This window comes from Macrobrachium nipponense, chromosome 1, assembly GCF_015104395.2.
Source record: "Macrobrachium nipponense isolate FS-2020 chromosome 1, ASM1510439v2, whole genome shotgun sequence".
NCBI lineage: Eukaryota > Metazoa > Arthropoda > Malacostraca > Decapoda > Palaemonidae > Macrobrachium > Macrobrachium nipponense.
The window spans coordinates 184,569,159-184,590,694 of NC_087200.1; the positions used below are offsets into that span (position 1 = coordinate 184,569,159).

At 38.0% G+C, this 21,536-nt stretch overlaps 1 protein-coding gene across 2 annotated transcripts in view; it reads right to left on the reverse strand.

The window, feature by feature from the left end:
• The window catches only part of LOC135219914 (eukaryotic peptide chain release factor GTP-binding subunit ERF3A-like), a 69,440-nt gene that overhangs the window by 33,618 nt on the left and 14,286 nt on the right, over nucleotides 1–21,536 (reverse strand). For both annotated transcript variants that reach the window (XM_064257129.1, XM_064257130.1), the window contains exon 2: nucleotides 11,721–11,996. In XM_064257129.1, coding sequence (XP_064113199.1) covers nucleotides 11,721–11,996 — 276 coding nt within the window. The remainder of the gene's footprint in view (nucleotides 1–11,720; nucleotides 11,997–21,536) is intronic.

Sequence of the window (21,536 nt, forward strand, 5' to 3'; positions counted from 1 at the left end):
TTAAGAGAGCCTACAGTATTAAAAAAAAACATAAAAAAAAAAAAAAAAACCCTATGATTGGTGCTCAACTTAACCCTTAAACGCCGAAGCGGTAAAAATCAAAACCTCCCCCGAATGCCGGGGCCGGTTTGGAGTGAGCGCGGAAGCGGAAAAAATAATTTTTTCAAAAATTTACAGCGCGCTTAGTTTTGAAGATTAAGAGTTCATTTTTGGCTCCTTTTTTTGTCATTGCCTGAAGTTTAGTATGCAACCATCAGAAATGATAAAAATTATCATTATCATATATAAATAATGCGATATATGATAGCGCAAAAACGAAATTTCATATATAATTGTTTGTATTCAAATCGCGCTGTGCGCAAAACGGTTAAAGGTAACAAGTTACTTTTTTTCATTGTAATGTAAACTAAATTGCAATCTTTTTGGTATATAACACATTGTAAAACGATAAAAGCAACACAGAGAAAATATTATCACAAAATGATGCATGAATTCGTAACGCGCGGACGTAAAAAAATATAAATTTTTTAAATTCACCATAAATCTAAATATTGTTATAGAGACTTCGAATTTGTTTCAAGATGAAGTTAAATGATGGAATATTACGATACTGTAAGAGTTTTAGCTTACAATTGCAGTTTTTGACCATTTCCGACGAGTTAAAAATGACCAAATGTCGAAATTTTTTTATAATTTTTTTTTAAAATGCAATTATTTTGGAAATTAGAAAAGCTACAACCTTCAAATATTTTTCCTTTTACTCTACATGAAATTGCGCACATTTTCATATATAAAACTCTATGAAATGCCTAATATGAAACGGAGCAAATTTTCCGAGAATGCGATGTACGCAATTCGGAGATTTATGGCGGAGAATCCGCGCGCGGAGGGAAGGAAAGTTTTTTCCATAATTTAACCATAAATCAAAATATTGTGCTAGAGATTTCCAATTTGTTGCAAAATGAAGGTAAATGATTGAATATTACTAAAATATAAGAGTTTTAGCTTACAATTGCGTTTTTAGACCATTTCGGTAGTCAAAGTTTACCGAACGTGGTTTTTTTCTATTTATCGTGATTTATATGCAAATATTTCGAAAATGAGAAAAGCCACAACCTTCAATTATTTTTCGTTGTATTCTACATGAAATTGCGCACATTTTCATATATAAAACTTTATGTAACGGCTAATTTAAAATGGTGCAAACATTACCACAATCGCACGTATGATTTTTTCGGAAGTTACCGCGCGGACGTAAGGAAAATGTTATTTTTTTCATAAATTCACCATAAATCAAAATATTGTGCTAGAGACTTCCAATTTGTTACAAAATGAAGGTAAATGATTGAATATTACTAAAATATAAGAGCTTTAGCTTACAATTGTGTTTTTCGACCATTTCGGTAGAGTCAAAATTGACCAAAGGTTGAAAATTGCGCACATTTCCATATATAAAACTTTATGTAACGGCTAATTTTAAAATGGTGCAAACATTACCACAATCGCATGTATGATTTTTTTCGGAAGAATTACCGCGCGGACGTAAGGAAAAAGTTTATTCATAAATTCACCATAAATCGAAATATTGTGCTAGAGACTTCCAATTTGTTGCAAAATTAAGGTAAATAGTTGAATATTACTACAATATAAGCGTTTTAGCTTACAATTGCATTTTTCAACCATTTCAGTAGAGTCAAAGTTGACCGAAGGTTGAAATTTTGGCACTTATTGTTATTTATATGGAAATATTTCAAACCTGATAAAAGCTACAATCATGAGTATTTTTTTGTTGTATTTTAAATGAAATTGCACACATTTTCATATATAATACTTCATGTAACGGATAATTTAAAACGGTGCAAAAATTATGTCAAAGTGACGAAATAATTTTTGAGATGTGTCAGATACTTTTTAGTGCGATAAGAAAGAAATTCGCGCTTGCGCACCTGCGTAACGATTGTAAACAAAACGCCGCCTTGATCCGTGAACTCCCAGCATCCCCCAAGGCGCGTGATTCAAAAGTTTTCGGCTGGTAGGCCTATAAGTATTTTTCCGCGAATTTAAAAAAAACTTTTTTGAGTCGACGTATGGTACATCCATTCGGCACACGGGGGACATTTTGACTTGACGTTTAATACGTCCATTCGGCGTTTAAGGGTTAACCTGAAGTGAAGTGGCAGTAAAGCCATGGGTTGCCTCTATTGAAGTGAGAACTTTACAGTGTATCATAGGAGCAATGCAGAGTTGCTGCTGTCTGCTGGCTAGCATAGCATCAATGGGTGGCCCTGCTCAGGGTGCAGTACCAATATAAAAACCATGAAACACTGTCACCTACACTGAAATAATACCACAAACCAATCCCCTGTGTGGTGGGTGCTCCAGGTACTTATACCCCCGGCTACCAAACAACTTGCTATATGGCGAAGAGATAGTGGGAGAACATTCTATGCTTCCTCCTGCTAGACCATGCCAGTCACTATCCGGAGGTACTGCAAAATTTCAATCACTGTGTAGCTGGCACCAGATGCACAGAGGTTGATTGTACCCAGTAGGTTGATGCACAATGTAAGTAAGGGCCATCATGTGCCTGAGAGCTAAGGAAGTAGAGAGGCTGCTCTGATGTCCTTAGCTTCCACCCAAAATTAAGACAATGTGTTCTTCTGAATCTGAGTGTGCTCCAGATAAAATCACTTTAGGATGAAAGACAACACTATCTTCGTTAAGAGGGAGAGAGGGATTCTTGACAGAAAACCGGAGGATAAGAATGGCCCATTGATCTGTAGGTCTTATTCAGGTAATACCTAAAAACTCCAATTAGACAGAGAGCTCACTCTTCTTCCTCAGAGCCAGTAAGCACTCCTGTAAGTCGAGGATGACTGTTAAGCTCCTAAGGGAGAGAATAGACCCAGGTTTTGGATAGGTCTTCATTCTTAGCTAAAAATCCAATGGTAAACGACCAAACAGCGTTTCCTTCCTTGCTTGGACGTGTAAAGGTCTTAAGAGGTCATTAAGATTAAGAGATGAAAGATCCAGTTATCTCTGCTTAAACACAAGATTAACACAGTTTGATACTCCTTACTGGGTCACAGATGCCCTAGAAGGCATAAAGTTGAGACACCAGCTTTAAAAAATCAACCCCCAAGTCTGGTGGATGGAGGAAGATGAATTCCACACCTTGCAACAGCCTCTGCAACACATCTTGAAAAAACTCTTGGAAGACAAGCCTCCACACAGTCTAGAGCCTGTCTGGGTAAGAGCAGACCACCGCTGGTGGTATCTCTGAAACTTGATGTCTGAGAAGACACAGTTTGGGGGAAGAATCTTGGAGAGTCCACCAACAACCTTAGCACGTTTAGGAACCATCTAAATGGCCCCCAGAACAAGGCGAAGAGTATCATCTTACTTCACCATGAGCCTGACACTTGATAAGGGCTTCATTGACCATGCTGAAGGGCAGAAGGCGAGTAGGTCCATGATGGACCAGACTGTAGCATGGAGTTTTGTGGTAGAATGGTTTAAAAATAAAGGCAATGGGTTTGTAAATGAGTTTGTTTGGAAAAGTCTAATATTTCAGTATTTAATAACAAATTTTTTTTCTAGATAGGCATGGAACTTCTCCCCTCTTATGGATGGGTCTTAAAGAAGGTATCGTGTCACTAGTGAGGTTCGTCAAATGGGTCAGTAGTGTGTTATAGACCACCTTTATACTGTGCAATCAAGGCTGACCTTAGATATAAAAGACATTATTTTTGATGTGCAATTAGTAATACTTTTCTTTGGAACAGTGTCCAAAGAGAAGGTGTTGATACATATATGTATATGCGTCTATGTAAAGAGTTAATTTACTAAAGTCCCTAGAACTACAGGATAAATTAATTCTGCATAAATATATGTTAATCTATTTTGTATACACAGTCATACAATTCTTTCATATTCGTATGCATCACTGTATTTTGCTGTGAAACTGAACAGGCGGACAGGGGCCTTTTAACTTTAGAGACTACACTTTGGTGTGTGTGTGTTCTAATGTCTAGTATACATATTGATGTACTGTTTTTTTACATTACTTTCCAGATACAGGTTAATTCCTTTGATATGCAAAGTTCGTTACTTGTATTTTCTTTGATTTCCTAGATTATGTAGTTATAGAAAACTGATGTGTGCTTGAGTGTGTGTATTATGAAAATGGTTTATTTTCCTTAGAAATTCCTTTTTTAACAAGAAAATCCTGATTCTATAAGAAAATAAGTTTTATTTTCATTTGCTCTGATACCAAAGTTCCAATGTTTCGTCGTGTAGTAGTTATATACAACAAATTACTATTAAGAAAAACTTTGTCTGAATAGCCTTACATACTTTCACCCGACACCATCTGCCCTTCACTTTACTGTTGCTTTGTCAATCTAGTCACAAGTCTGTTGCCCATGCAATATGATTTGGGACTGGAGGAAGACTACAGTTGCCCATGCAATATGATTTGGTACTTGTAGAAGACTTATGTTCCTTGAGGTGAAAAACAGGTCCAAGGTTGACCTCCCATAAAATGCCCAGATCCGGATAAACTAGGGGAACAAAGTCCATGATGGGCAGGACATGCTTCTGACAGCTCAGTATGTCCATCACAAGATAGTTCCCTGAATAAATCAAGTGACTAAAGCTTCGATTGATCTGTCCTTGTTTGGTCAAGAAGGAATGTGGGATCGACCAGCACTGAAGCCCTAATTGAATCGCTTTCAGTTCTCTTACAAAAATACGAAAGTTCCATTCTTCTGGAGACCAGAAACCAGAAACTTCCTGTTCTTCAAGTGAGCTCTCCAACCCAGATCTGAGGTACAGAGTAGGAGGCTAGGTCTGGGATCAAAGGATGAAAGGGACTTCCACTCAAAAGCTGTTAAGCAGCCACCACTGTAGGTCAGGCTTAAATCCTGGGCAATGGGACAACACGGTGTCAAGCTGCAATTCCCTGCCCCAGTAAGGCTTGTTGTCAAAAAGCCTTCAAACTTTCTTCGAACGAAACTGAAGAAATCAGATTACATGTAGACTGGTATTTATGCCCAAAAACCAAGGAAGTCAAAACACAGGAGGAGGAATCGGCTGAAGAGACTTGAAGTGTCTCAGAGAGGCCAAAGCACAGACCTACGAACTGGAAAATTCTGTCCTGAAAGATGGCACTCAGAAGTTCTCTGAAGCCTAGACAGGGATATAGGAGTATGCTTGCTGCATATCTAAGGTTGCCATTCAACCATCCAGGAGAAAAGGATGACAGGACTGCCTGGCTCATCTCCATCATGAACTTTGACTTTTATTCTGGGAGAAAGAGGGACTGTGGCCATAGACTCACTAAAAACCGCACGAAATTGCAGATCATTGTACAGGCTGGTCAACAATTGTGTGCTGAATGGCCAACCCTGAAAACGTGGACATAATTTTAACTCAACTTCTTATTGGACTTGAAAATGTTTTGCGTAGACTCGACAATACCTTCTCCAGGCATAAGACGTGCACAAAAGTGGCCTGTCAACAACCAGGCTGAGACAAATTCTTTGCCAAAGATAAAAGAAGCTCATGAGCAGATGCTAGATGTCTGAAGCCAAGTATTTGAAAATTAGTGCCGAGAGATCTGGAATAGGCGCCAGGCTTTCAAGAATCTACATCCAGTGCTAGGAAGTTAGTGTCAGAAGCTTAGAAGATGAATCCTGGCATTCAGGAAAAGGCACCTTTTGGGAGGACTGGTGTGATAAAGTTCATGGCATTCCTCAGGACTGTATGAAAATTGGAGGTAGAATAGCAAAGCAAAAGTCTCAGAGTCTCTTAACTGCCTAATGACTTGGTGGACGACAGAACCTTCAATCTCTAGAAAGATCATCCACTAAAGTTCCAAGCAAGAAGATCAAAGGGGGAGGGGGGGATGGCAACTTAGACTGCCCTAAAATAACTGTGGTTCTCTTGGAAGATGGAAAAGCCCAATAAAAAACCAACCCAAAAAAGCCAAGTGTTGAGACTGAAGTCCAAAAGTGGGACTCTTGAGGGTGTGTTTTGAAGAAGAGGATAACACTTCCTAAAGAAGGTTAGTGCCATCAAACAAAAGACACTTATTGCTCTTTCCAACCAGAGCGAAACTCCTAATCCTTGGAGACTTCTGGGAAACAAAGTGAGCGCCAGAGGAGGGGAATTTTCTTTAACAAGCTCGTAACTCGGAACACCACAGTCCTTGTCCACAAAGGACAGGACTCCAAAATACTAAGTCGTTCAAGACAGGGAAAAGAAATCTTGTCTTGAACTCTAGGCGAAGGTGGAACAGACTGAAGAGTCAAAATGCTTGTGAGCAAAATGTATGTTGCTCAGAAACAGGAATCTGATATGAAGAGTAGGAGTTGAGCACACTGACACTCGATGCTCGGTGAATGTTGGAACAGGCCTACAATGTTACTATGCAGATGTAGAATAGGTTCCAACAAAGGACCATGAACCATAGGTATAGATAAAACAGACCTAACAAACTGAAGAGGAAGTGCCTGGCACCCTGCTAGTGAGAGGCCGGAGGCCTGACAGCTGGCACCAAACGGACAGGTGGAAGCTCAAGACACTAAGGGGCACTCAAAACGTTACTACTGAACTTCTCTCTCCAATGACTGAGTCATCAGAAAAGCGCCAAATGACTGAGTCATCAGATAAGCGCCATCGGTACCTCTTGTCCGCACCGGAGTCCATATCACTATAAGACAAAGAATGCACATCCTAAATACGCCTTCCCATGGGTGTCTGTCAACACCTTGGACTGGCCTAACAGTAGCAGGCTGGCAACAGATACTCAGGAGGACGTCAAATATGACAAGTAAACTACACATCCTCCAAGATGTCTTTCAGTGGTAGTCTAACAATACAAATGCATCAAGATGCCTTTCCAGTGGCTGTCTGCAGATGCCTGGGATTGTGCTACAGGATTGACTTAGGGGGCAATTACCCAGGGACAAACTCCTTCGGACCCCCTTGGACCACCAATATGTCTTCTCCCAGGTGTAGGGGAGCAGGGCAGGGACTCTCATTCTAGGATATCAGATGGGCCAAATAGCCACCAGCTCCACCAAATTCCAGAAAGATGCCTTTTCAGTGGCTGTCTGTCGATACCTGGGAATATGCAACATGCTTGACTGAATGGGCATTTAACAGGGGAACCTCCTCTCAGCCTCCATATGACTTTCAGTAGGTCTTCTCCCAAGTGTAGTGGAGCAGAACAGTGACTGAAGTCTAGGAGTGCCGATGGGTTGGATAGTTACCTGATCTACTTCACAACATTTCACTGTTACAGGGTAAATTCCTGTTAACTCAAACTCAAGTGGATAACAAAAAGGAGAGCTAGTAGAAGAGAATTAGCGCTAGGTGGATGGATGTAAGAGTTTTAGGGCAAAAGCCCAGGCACTGGGCCCAAAGAAGCCATTCAGCGCTGTAATGGTATAAATGAGTTATTAAGTGTATGAAGAAAATGGTTCATATATAAATTACCATATGAGAAATTAATGAATTAATGAAGAAATGAATGAAGAAAATGCTTAATAAATAAATATATATATCTATGATGTGATAGATAAAAAATAATTAAATGTTATTAAAAATGTTTATAGACTTCAAAAAGGAGATGAGAGCAGAAATATCTTCTTCATCTCCCAAAATATCACAAAGGGATTTACCCCTAAGATAACTCTCTCTCTGGTTAAAATATCTGGGGCAAGCAACCAGAATGTGCTCCACTATTAGCATCTCGCCACCACAAGCACACTCTGGGAGGCTGCCCCCTTCTAAAATAGCGCTAGGTGGGCAGCTGGCACCAGGCATATGAGAATAGGAGCTGTGTCTTGGAGCTGGTGCCAGGCTTGGTGCAGCTTGGGAGCTGTCTGGCACTTGCAGCATGAGATGCCAAGATGTAGCTAATAATCTGGAATGTTTCCAGATTTGTATATCATCTTAACACAGGAACCATATAAAATCTCTCCAAGCTTCAATTTGGTGTATGTACTGCTGAAACAAGTATCAGAGTCGGATCTTGGCTGTCAAGAACATGTTACAAAAGCTCTTCGCAACCAATTAAGCACCTTTCTCTCCTTACAACTTTTTGCCATTACGCTTTTCAGTTCTCTGCAAAGGAAAGTGTGAAGGTTAAGGTAATATTATTTACCAGTGGCCTGCATGTAGCCTAGGTGCAGTCAACAAATCATAAATTGCACATTTTTAGACCTACAGGAATGGCATTTCATTCCAAAATTACTTTTAAGGCAATTGTTACCGGCAGCTGGCAAGTAGCCTATGTCCGATAAACATTATATATTACAAAAGTTTAGGCCTAATGGAAAGACATTATATTCACGAACTTACTTAAGCCCGCTGGTAAACAAATCATAAATGCAAGTTTTGGCCTTGAGAAATGTAGTACATTCAAGAATTTACTTTTCAGGCAAAATTGTATACCAGCGGCCAGTTGATGATTCTGACTAAATCAACAGCATAATAACAAAAAGAAGAAACAACCCATCCTGAAAGATTTCAGCTTGAAGGCTAGACAAAATACATTCCAGTGGTTGTTTAAGCAATACTTCACCGCATTCCAGTCAGGACAAGAAAATAAAAGAAAAAAGCTGCTTTAAGTATTCAATGTTTACAATTCGGGCAACAAAAATTTAATGAATTTACCTGCCAAGTCACTCCTGGATTTTGAATTTAAGCTGCCGTACAAGTGGAAACTAATATGGCAGTAATTACTTGGTAACATACTTACATAAAAAATGCATTAAAAGTCATAAAATCATGTTAGGCATGGTAAACACAAGTAGGCTACCTACCTAATGAAGGGTGTCATTTACTAGATGGAGAAAATGAAGGGAGTTACATTTTTCCCAAAATGTATTTATGCAGTAGATTTTGTTACAAACAAAGGAAAATATTTGAACAATTGCATTTGCATAAAGTTTTCAGTTTTTAGTGTGATGGTGGTTGCTTATATGCATACAGTGTTTACAGTTACTTATGTGGTATTGACAAAGTTATAAGTTACTTGTCATTATTCAGATTTTGAATTCAGATGATTGAAGGATTACTGTATAGGACTCTTGGACTCAAACCCAAGAACAAATTCCATGGGTTCATGAGCCCCCAAGTTAAGGGGATAGACAATTTGTACTTATACAACGCTTGAACTCAAACCCAGGGACAAATTTCAGGAGTTCAATAGCCCACTCACTATGTCAAGGGGTTCAAGGTTGAGGGGGCAAGTATCAATTATGCAAGTTAAACCAACAAGAAGTTCCACGTTGGCCAAGTGCATTTCGCACTCGGCTACCAACCCGGTGGTCCGAAGTTCGATTCTCGGCTCGGCTAACGCGGAACCAGAGCAATATATTTCTAGTGATAGAAATTCATTTCTTGATACAATGTGGTTCGGACCCCACAATAAGCTGTAGGTCCCGTTGCTAGGTAAACCAAATGGTTCTAGTCACGTGAAAATATCTAAAACTTCGGGCCAGCCCTAGGAGGGCTGTTAATCAGCTCAGTGGTCTGGTAAAACTAAGATATACTTAACTTGAACCAAAAGACAAAAAATGTGGATTGTAGACTGACAAGCAGAAGAGGCTTCCCCCTACATGTTGATAGTTAACTACCTTGTCAGTAAGTTTAATTAGCCATCATCTTTTGCACTTAAGGTAAATCTTATGCACAATATGCAGGATTGTATTTGTTTAGGAATATACACATTTAGTGTTTCCCACGTGTTTGAGGGGGATGGGTACAAGACCCCCAGGAAACAGCTATGATCTGTGAATATGTAGTTGAAACCCCCATATAAAAATGCTTAAAACTGACTAATTTTCTTAGCTAAACCTTGAAAAAACCCACTAAAAATGTTCAGTTTTTTTTTAAATAGTTATATCACAAAACGTGCATTTTATGATTAAAAACACACACACACAAACTAATTTGTTGAAATTACTCATAGAAAAATACCATGAATAGGTGAATTTTCTGCAAATACAGGCACCCCCCAGTTAACGGCAGGGGTTCCGTTCCTGGGGGCCCAATGCTAACCAAAATAGAGAGAGAGAGAGAGAGAGAGAGAGAGAGAGAGAGAGAGAGGAGATACTGTTATAATCATTGCTTAAACGCTGCACACGTAACCAACTGAACGATAACAGTTGTTTTGCTACAACAACCAAACCGAATCTGATAACGTTTCACTTGCATTTCAGCCATCCTACGATAGCAATAAATTACTGTAGTTTTGTTACAAATGACATTAAGTAGAATAGGACCAATATACTTTTATGTTATACATTTTTCGCTATGGAGAAAAAACTGGCACGGAAATATAGTAAAGAGTACATACTGCTAAATTTAAGCTGCATTTGTAGCTTAAGCTGAGGAAAATGTTCACACTGCTAATGACTATAAATTATTGTGCATCAGTAACCTGATGAAACTTGACCGCAAATAATAGTGGAGAAAATGTATTTTAGTAAAATATACTCGCCATGAAAGAATACATTTTACTGTTGTTTTCATGCCGCTAACAGATAAATACGTAAATATTGTATTATTATGATAGAGGATGAAAGTAACGAACGTAATCAGTTTTTTTTACACAAATTAACATGCTCCCGACACCATCCATTAACGAAAAAAATAACAATAGAGTTCATTACAAGACGTACATATTTCAGTCTTATTTCAACTTAAAAGCACTTCATATAACAAAAAATATGTTTACGCTTCATAGAAGCAAGAAAATAGAGTTAAGTAGGGCAAAATAACCCTGCCTCTGCCCTCAGCTGATTTTTCCAAAGCAAAACCTGGATCACTTTGTTTGTATTTTATACTACTCCTATACATACGTACGTAGTAATGAGACTACATACACTATTATTGGACACAGTGAAGTAAAGCATAACTTTTTTAAAAGAGCCAAGGAACAGATGTATATTCGTTATGTTTGTATTTTAGGAGGGTCTCTTGGTGCTTTGGCAAGTACTGAAATATGTACCGATAACCAGACAACTGCGCTATCTATTAACCAAAAAAATAACCAAGTCTAGTTCACTTATTTGCATAATTTTTTACCTTAAAAACTCTTCATATAAAGAAAAATAACCTTGTCATATATGAATAGTTTCTAAAGATTAATTTACGCTAAATAGAAGCAAGAAAATCGCTCTGAATTGAGTTAAATACAACAAAATTATCTTACCTCCGCCCTCAGCTGATTTTTCCCAACCACAATATAATCGGTTTGTTTGTATTTTATAACACAAATAGTAATACAAGACTACATACAGTATTACTAGATAAAGCAAAGTAAAGGCTAACTTTTTAAAAGAGCAGAGGAAAAGATGCATATTCGTTATGTTTGCATTTTATGAAGCGGTCTCAGCACCTAGCCTAAGAAACCGATAAACCCTACAGAATGTACACCCCAGTTATGAATATATTTAACAAGTGCCATAAAACTTAAACGCCGCTAACCAATGGTGATGGTACCCGTGGGCTGCCTATAATGGGGGTGAGTATATGTTGCAAAGAGAAATCCGCAAATATGTGAGTCCGCAAATACAAGGGGGTTCACTGTATATACATATAAAACGGTTGCCATGTCTAAAATAATTAAAAAGATACTTTCAGGAAACTAGACTGGTCTACACTTTCAAATCAAATATTTTACACTAGACTACCAAACGTACCAACATGCCCAATAAAAATGACATTCACAGGCTCCTTTTTTGAACTTTCGTCCTCCTCAATGGGCTTCTTTTTAATTTTTCTGGTGCCCTCACTATCAGCATCCTCATCCTCATCATCGTCTGGAGTAGCAGGGGTTGGCGGACTTGGAGGGGTCTCTTGAGAAGGCGAAGGTGTGGCTGCATCAGCAGCCTCTTCCCAAGAATCAGCTGGGACATCATCATTGTTCACCATATTTTCGTCAAGTGTCCCTCCTGCTGCGGGTTCAGGCGGCGGCTCTGTCATGAGAAAATAAGACTTATCAAAAATCATGAGTGCAAATTATTTCAAAACATGCATTATACTAAGCTTAATCAAACCCGTGTTTACACTAAAATTTTTTACCCAGGTACAATTTCCCCCAATTTTGGACCATATAAAGCCATTTCAGAAAAAAATACAGAAAATTTTAACACTTATTTTTCCTAATATACAAATATGAAGTTTTTTACATTGGGCTTTGGCTTGTGAATGTGAGCAGCAACAGCCCTTCAAACTTACTGACAAAGTAGTCAACTACCAACAGGCAGGAGGAAGCTCCGCCTACCTGTTGGTCTGCACTCTCTTTTGCCTTCCAGCCCCGGTACCAGAAGGGTGGACGAGGTGGGCTGTTACTGTGAAGAACTCTAGGTTTATTATATTAAGAAACATAAAAATTACTTTCCAAATCTACTAATTGTTCCTCCACATATACAAACCTTTGTTCTTTACATAGATTAACCCACTGATGGGAGGAATCTAGTTACTCTCTGAATCGACTGGTAAGGTTTGCCCAACCTGGAGTGTTATCTTCCAGATCTGTTAGGAGCACACGAATGGCTCCAGCACCTCTAATATACCACACATATGAGATTTAGCAGATGCTAGACTTCTGAATCAACAAGTAAAGGGTCTGTACACCACTACTCAATCAGGCTGTAAGACCACTGGGGAAATCCTTAAATAACATTCAGCAAAAACCAGTTTCTAATGACCTAGGAGTTTATGAAATTCCCTGTAAGGATTGTGATAAGTGATACTATGGATTCACAGGAAATTCTCTCTCGGAAAGATTAATTAAGGATAAGCACTCATTTATGTTTGGACACAGAGTTTGGCAATTTCAACTCATTAATAAATAAACACGAACTATACCATGAATCGAAATTCATCCCAAATTTTATACAAAAGCAGCTGTTGATACAAATGTCAGATGGTAAATCTTCACCGATGAAACAAGATAATAGAAAAAAAACTTTCCAATGGTTACCGGTGGACTCAGTTAACGCCGATCTGGTTTTATGGGGCTTGTCTAGTGCCAAGTTTCGGTTATTGGCACCATAAGGTGTTGAAAATAGAGTAATGGCACCATAACACACCTAACAGAGGCGCCATTAACCCGTTGCGGCATAAATCACACAGTTTCGGTTAATGGCAGTTTTCGCTATCAGCACCCTGCCAAAAACAGAACCCCCCCCCCATCGATAACCAGGGACTTACTATCCCTCCCATGATGCATCTACGTAGCGGCGTGCTTCTTCGGCCACTTAACGGCATCATTGGCATCGTGCACACGCGGTCTTTGTTCGCTCTTTACGATTTAGTTTATTAAAATAAATTCGTTAGTGATTTCGTTGTAGTATACTTTATCATGTTGTGTGAGAACTTTACTATATAACATAATTACGTACAGTATATACGTAGTCATGGGTTCCAAGAAACTTGAAATTCACAGAAAGAAGAAGATGCTCTCTTTGGAAACGAAGATGGAGATTATCAAGAAGTATAAAGCCGGTATGCGATTGAGTGTGATCGCCAAGGAATATGGCCGAAATCCGTCGACAATAGGCACCATCCTTAAGCAGAAGAATGTCATCAAAGCAGCTACACCTTACAAGGGCGTCACTATTTTGTCAAGCAAGAGGACCCACGTGGATAAAAGACAAAGATACGATAACGGAGACGGCAATCTCCCACAAGGCCAGCGCTATTTTCGTAGATTTGATTGCCCAGGCCGAAAACGACGGAGGAGAAGGGACATCAACGCCAACCCCAGAGTTCAAGGCTTCTCATGGGTGGTTTAAGAAATTCCGTAAATGGCCTGGCATCCATTCGGTGGTGGCCAGCTCGGACACGAAAGCGGCCGAAGCCTTTAAGGAGACATTCGACGAGATGACTCTCAACGAAGGCTACAGTTCTCAGCCAGTCTTCAACTGTGATTAGACTGGCCTTTTTTGGAAAAAAAAAAAAAAATGCCTCGTCGGACGTACATCACGCAGGAAGAGAAGAAGCTACCCGGGGCATAAGTCTATGAAAGACAGGCTTTATGTAACAGCTAATTTAAAATGGTGCAAACATTACCACAATCGGACAAAAAAATTATAATTTTTTCGGAAGAGTTACCGTGCGGACGTAAGGAAAAAGTTTTTGTCATAAATTCACCATAAATCAAAATATTGTGTTAAGAGACTTCCAATTTGTTGCAAAATGAAGGTAAATGATTGAATATTACTAAAATATAAGAGTTTTAGCTTACAATCGCATTTTTTTACCATTTCGGTAGAGTCAAAGTTGACCGAAGGTTGAAATTTTGGCACTTAAGTTATTTATAGAAAATATTTCAAAAATGATAAAAGCTACAACCATGAGTTGTTTTTAGTTGTATTCTACATGAAATTGCGCACATTTTCATATATAATACTCCATGTAACGGATAATTTAAAATGGTGCAAAAATGATGCCAAAGTAACGAAATAATTTCAGAGATGTGTCGCTGATACTTTTTAGTGCGATAAGAAAGAAATTCGCGCTTGCGTGCCTGCGTAACGATTGTAAACAAAACAACGCCTTAATCCGTGAGCTCCCAGCATCCCCCAAGGTGCGTGATTCAAAAGTTTTTGCCTAGTAGGCCTATAACTATATTTCTGCGAATTAAAAAAAAACAAATTTTTTTATATCGACGTTCCATATGTCCAATCGGCACCCAAAAGACAATTTATATAGTAGTTTAATATGTCCAATCGGCGTTTAAAGGTTAATAATCATACCAACAATATATTATATATATATATATATTATATATATATATATATATATATATATATATATTATATATATAGATATATATAATAATATACTAATTATATATATACAGACACATACATATGCAGTGGTCCCCCCTTCTTCACGGGGGATGCGTACCAGACACTCCCGTGAATGTTAGAACCCGCAAATGTTTGGAACACCTATAAAAATGCTAAAAACAGCCTATTTTATTGGTTAAAATTCAATAAAAACCCACTAAAAATCTATATAGTACTTGGTTTTTTTAATGTTTTTATCACAAAAAGTTCATTTTATGATGAAATTGATAAAAAAAAAACCTGGAATTCGTGGATATTTCTCAAAAAAAAAAAAAAAAAAAAAAAAAAAAAAAAAAAAATACCGTGAATGTGTGAATTGTCTGCAAATAATGCGGGGAAACGTTCCTGAGAGAAATCTGCGAATACAGGGTCCACTGTATATATATGTGTGTGTGTGTGTGTGTGTGTGTGTGTGTGTGTATGTATGTATGTATGTATGTATGTATGTATGTATGTAATATATATATATATACACACTAACACACACACACACAGGCAGTCCTGAGGTTATGACACTTTACAAAGAGAGAGAGAGAGAGAGAGAGAGAGAGAGAGAGAGAGAGAGAGAGAGAGAGAGAGAGAGAATTTTGTTGAAAAAAAAAAAAAAAAAACTGAATTTTTTTCCCCTGCATTTTTTTCACATTCTGTTGCTTCCTAAGCCACACACAATGTCTAACTGTGCTTATATTATCCATAATAATACACATAACAATTATTCCCATTAACTTAATTATTTCATCTGGGTATTATTGACTGAAGGCGATGGTCAGTATCTTTCAAATGTCATGAAGGTTTTTCATGATTTGCAAAGTTTCCTTTGATGAGCAGTTGCCAAAATCTCCAGTCCTCCAAAGTGAGGAATCTCTCCTTAAAGAAGTTGTCTCCAAGAGAGGAGAGTGGCTTGTACAGAAAGTTCACCTGGATGCTAACTTATTGGACCCCATTATAGAAAGATGCCCACATAAGTGATGAAAAGGCAAGTTGATGCGATTGAATTGGCATATTAAAGTAGCTTTAAGGGTGTCTAAGTGTAGATGAGAAAGGTCTTGGGAGAAATAGCCGAGTTTAGGGCAAAGGAAAATTATTTGGAAACACTTCATCTGGAAAAGAGTGGAATGGTATGTGCAGCCACACACAACTTTCAAAAGTAGCTACTGGAATATATAAATTTTCATAATAAAATTTATTATTCAGAGACTTACCTACTGTTAAATTTAGCTATATCTCCCCGCCGATTAGGCGAGTCGCCATTCAAACAAAAAAATTGAATGGCTGCCCGGATGACTGTCTAGTTTACCTGTTCTCCACCAGGTGTGTTTCGAATGTTTTAGCTCGTCAGAATTCTCCTTGACAGCCCACTAAGTTGTGGGGAGGTGGGTGGGTCTACTTTAACAGTAGGTAAGTATACAAATAATAAATTTTTATTATGAAAATTTATATTATTTGAGATGAATCTTACCTACTGTTAAATTTAGCTGATTCCCACATTAAGAAGAGGATGGTGGGTAGTGCAGCTAGACAAAATTCAGCTCAGCCATTCGAGCTAAAGGTTTCTTATACGAAACCCAAAACATTCTCACCTGATCTGGAATCCTTGGTGGGTTTTACTACCACCAGAAGTTGGATTCCATTCAGGGAGCAAGGCTCTCATATGTATGCAGCAAAGAGCAGCCTTGCGGAGAAAACCGCTTCGATTCAGCCCACATGACACGCAAGCGGTATGAGGGACCCCTGTGCCTGGGTCCAAAACCCCTATCAAACAGTCACTTAACCCTCTAACGCCGATTGGACGTATTAAGCGCCGATAAAAAGTTTTTTAAAATTCATGGAAAAATACTTACACCCCTACCAGGCGAAAACTTTTGTGAATCACGCGCCTTGGGGGATGCTGGGAGCTCACGGATCAAGGCGTTGTTTTGTTTACAATCGTTACGTAGGCACGCAAGCGCGAATTTCTTTCTTGCTGCACTAAAAAGTATCAGTGACACATCTCAGAAATTATTTAGTCACTGACATAATTTTTGCACCATTTTAAATTAGCCGTTACATGGAGTATTATTTATGAATATGTGCGCAATTTCTTGTAGAAAAAAAAAAAAAAAAAAAAAATAAAAAAAAAAAAAAAAAAAAAAAATTGATTATAGCTTTTTATCAGTTTTGAAATATTTTCATAAAAAACGATGTGCCAAATTTCAACCTTCGGTCAACTTTGACTCTACCGAAAATGGTCGAAAAACGCAATTGTAAGCTAAAACTCTTATATTGGACGTCTCTAGCACAATATTTCAATTTATGGAAAAAACCTTTTCCTTGTGTCCGTGCGGTAACTCTTCCGATAAATTTTTTCGTGCGATTGTCGTAGTGTTTGCACCATTTTAAATTAACCGTTACATAAACTTTTATATATGGAAATGTGCGCAATTTCATGCACAATACAACTAAAAACAACCCATGGTATAGCTTTTATCAGTTTTGAAATATTTTCATATAAATCACGATATATAAAAAAAAAGAAAAAAAACCACGTTCGGTCAACTTTGACTCTACCGAAGTCGAAAAACGCAATTGTAAGCTAAAACTCTTTACAGTCTAGTAATATTCAGTCATTTATCTTCATTTGAAACAAAACAAAATTCAAAGTCTCTAGCACAATATTCATATTTAAGGTGAATTTAAAAAAAAACTTTCTTTCCCTCCGCGCGCGGATTCTCCGCCACAAATCTCCGAAATGCGTACGTCGCATTCTCGTAAATAAAATTGCTACCGTTTCATATTAGGCGTTCCGTAGAGGTTTACTATATGAAAATGTGCGCAATTTCATGTAGAATACAACAATAAATAATTGAAGGTTGTAGCTTTTCTCATTTTTGAAATATTTGCATATAAAAAAATATATAAAAAAAATTCAACATTCGGTCAACTTTAACTCGTCTGAAATGGTCGAAAACTGCAATTGTAAGCTAACACTCTTACAGTATAGTAATAATCAATCATTTATCTTCATTTTGAAACAAATTGGAAGTCTCTAGAACAATATTTAGATTTATGTTGAAAATAAAATTTTTTTTTTTGTCCGTGCATTACGAATTCATGCATCATTTCGTGATAATATTTTCTCTGTGTTGCTTTGATAGTTTTACAATGTGTTATATAACAAAATGATTGCAATTTAGTGTACAATACAACGAAAAAAAATTAACTCGTTAGCTTTAACCGTTTTGCTCACTTCACGATTTGAATACAATTATATATGAAATTTTGTTTTCACGCTATCATATATCGCATTATTTATATATGATAATGATTTTTTTTATTTCTGATGGTTGCATACTAAACTTCAGGAGAAAAAAAAAAAAAAAAAAAAAAAAAAAAAAAAAAAAAAAAAAAATCTTAATCTTGAAAACTATGCGCATGCTGTGAGTTTTTTTAAAAAAATATTTTTTCCGCTCCGCGCCTCACTCCGAGACCCCCCAGCATACGGGAGACAATTTTATTATAACCCTTCGGCGTAGGAGCATACCTTTACAATATAAAGGTATGCTCCTATACAAAAGTTGTACCCTCACGCTCCCCAAAATATTAAAAACCCAGAATTTAAACAAAAAAAGCCTAAAGAATTGCTCTTTTCAGTTTCAGGAAAAGACTACCCACTACTATTAGTGAATTAAGGGCTTTACTGTTTTCAAACAATTCTGTATACTTAAGGTAGTGATTAGGCAAAAACTGAATTGTACTCCTACTGTGACACATCAATCCTATTCTGGAGCGACAAATTGACTTAACACTAAATGAAGTTGCAACTTCTGCTCACATTAGGAATGTTTAACTTCAATAAGGTAGAAGATATAGAGCTAGTTCTCATGCACTAGCCTAGCCATTAGTCACAGAGGACCTTGACAAAAGTTTCTAAAAATCATAACACAAAAGGTTAACTTTGCCTCTTCCAGGCTTAACCTTCACATATACATTGTATTTTATATTTTCTAAAACCACAAAACAAAAGTTAACTTTGCCTTCAAGTTTAACCATTGGCAAAGGCATTTATTAAGTTTCTAAAATTGCAATACAAAAGGTTAACTTTGCCTCTTCCAGGCTTAACCTTCAACAAATACATTCTAGGTTTTCTAAAACCACAAAACCAAAAGTTAACTTTGCCTTCAAGCTTAACCATTGGCAAAGACAGCTAGGTTTTCTAAATCAAAAAACAAAAGGTTGATTTTTGCCTCTTCCAGGCTAACCTTTGACCACATCTGTTTTTCTTAAAACCACAAAACCAAAGGTTAACTTGCCTCTTCCAGCATTTACCTTTGACAAAGATGTTCAAGATCTCTAAAAGGCTGATAAAAATGTTTCTAGGTTTAACCTTTAATTTCTAAATGCCCAACAGGATGGAGAAGTTTCCCCCCCCCCCCCCCCCCCCCTCCCCCCCCCCCCCCCCCCAATTCTTACAGGGAACTGTAAAGCATGGCCTTAACATCACCCTCAGCTCTAAGGCAGAAAGCTAAATAGCATTCCCTTTACCACCAGCTTAAATAAGGTTGCTGAGTAAATTTACTTATTAACCACTGCTAAATAAAAGGTTTTACAGTAAATTCAAATAAAGTTTAGACCCGCACCTAAACCCCAGAGAGAGTGATATAGAGATGAAGGGGCTTCAATCTCAACACCTTACAGTGCTGGTCTTCAGCAAGATCTCAAAATACTTGATGCAATACCGAGGAAAGTACGTATGGAACGCTAACTTAGGAAGTAGACAGTGACAAGTCTTATCTCCTCTAAACAGAAAACACTGACGTCTACAGAATGGTACCCTCAGCAACACACAGACCACTGCTTCTGACCCCAGGCCATGGCAGTTTTAAATTAAGGACAGATCCTATAACAACATGAAAAATCTTACTGGGAGGGGACATTCTAACCTCTCCAAGCAGTTAAGGAGATGCCTAAGTAATGAAACTGTATGGAATTGTGTAGTAGAGTTGATTTCTTCTCAATGGAAGAATGAGACATCTACCAAGAGCATTGGAAATTCTTTAAAGTTTTGCCCTGAGGATACAAGGGCTCTACAGGAGACTAAGCAATTCTTGAACTTGACATTGCTCAATAGAATTCAGAGTAGATACAAGGGGCAGGAATATGAGTCTGAATTAGGCAAAATTTAAGGAAACATCCACTGCACAAGCCTGAGGGCCAACAAAGTAGTAGTAATCATTTAGATGTCCCTGTTCATCTACATGCTAGGAAGCTAAATGAGTTCCTTAAATCCACACTAAGTGCCAAACTTACGGATGTAAAGGCCCTTGTAGGTAGCTATTCTTCCTGAATCCCCAATTGCTACAACACTGTTCTTCCACAGAATGGATGATCAAACCAATATGTTGTTTCATTTCACTCAAAGCAGCAACTTCCCACAAAGACGGTTTTGACTGGGAATAAATCTGCTAAGCATCCTGATGTCTTTCCACTGCCCTGACATCTATAAAGTTTTACCAGGTGTAGTTTGACCATTCTACGTTGCATGAAAGTGTAATGACACTAGTTAAACTCTGTGTTGCATGACAAAGGGAAAAGACCAAAAATTGGACTTAAGAACCAAATGGACGATTCCTGGTTAGTGTCCCTCCTATAGTCCTGGAGCCAAAGTTGGTTCTGGATTACTTACAATGAAAGTTATTTGTAAGTCGTAATTCTTACTCTAAAACTGTACATTAATTGAGCATGATTATCTGAAAATAACCTGTGAGGCCTGTTTCCTAATGAGGAAAAGCCCTTACCATAGGAGGTTTCTTTCAGGTCTTAAATATTCAAGCAGGACATGCCTATTCATCTTGATCGACAAGCATGCATAACTAACTATCATCCCCACATCACTAGATAAGAATGGGGATATAAAGAATTAACATTATAATGCATAGAAATTGGGCCAGAAGAAGCAACAGGTCCTTGGCCTTTGGAATACTGTTGACAGAGTGGGACTAACTTGAATCACTGATTCAGTAGAAGTGTCTTGCTCCTAAAGTCGACACCATCTACCAAAGGCAACAAGTCCCTGACCTAACTTATTGAGGGCTGCACACTAAACCCATAGTGAACAGAACAGCAATACCTTCTAGTAAAACCTCTTGAAGGAACTTGCATGACTGTTGGATATATGGTAAGTGGAATACATTCTGTATGTGTACCACAAGTCTGACCATTCTTTGGAAAGGCACTAAAAACCATGCGAGAAAAACCAACAAGTATATGGGGCAGACACTTCTGATATTCAGTCTCCAAATGAATATCTCCAATTACTTATGGGTGTTCTTTCCTAAAGAATTACCCTTGGACCATCATTCACCCTCTATATACAATCTCCTACTAAAAAGAGACTTATGAGAGATTTCTGCTGAAGACAAGGGGAAGCTATAAGAAGATAAAACCAGTAGAGGACAACCAAAAAGAATCACACTGCCCTTCGTCATCTCCACTATATAACATACTGGTACCAAGTCTCTCCATGGATGTTAGGAGGTTGCAACTGTCCATATCCCAGAACCTGAATCTACACTTACCCCCAAAAGGTATAAAATAAAGACAACCAATAGACAGTCCCGAGCTGCATAATCAGACAGGAAGCGAAAGTGTTCTCACTTCCAAACAGAGTGAGTATAATCC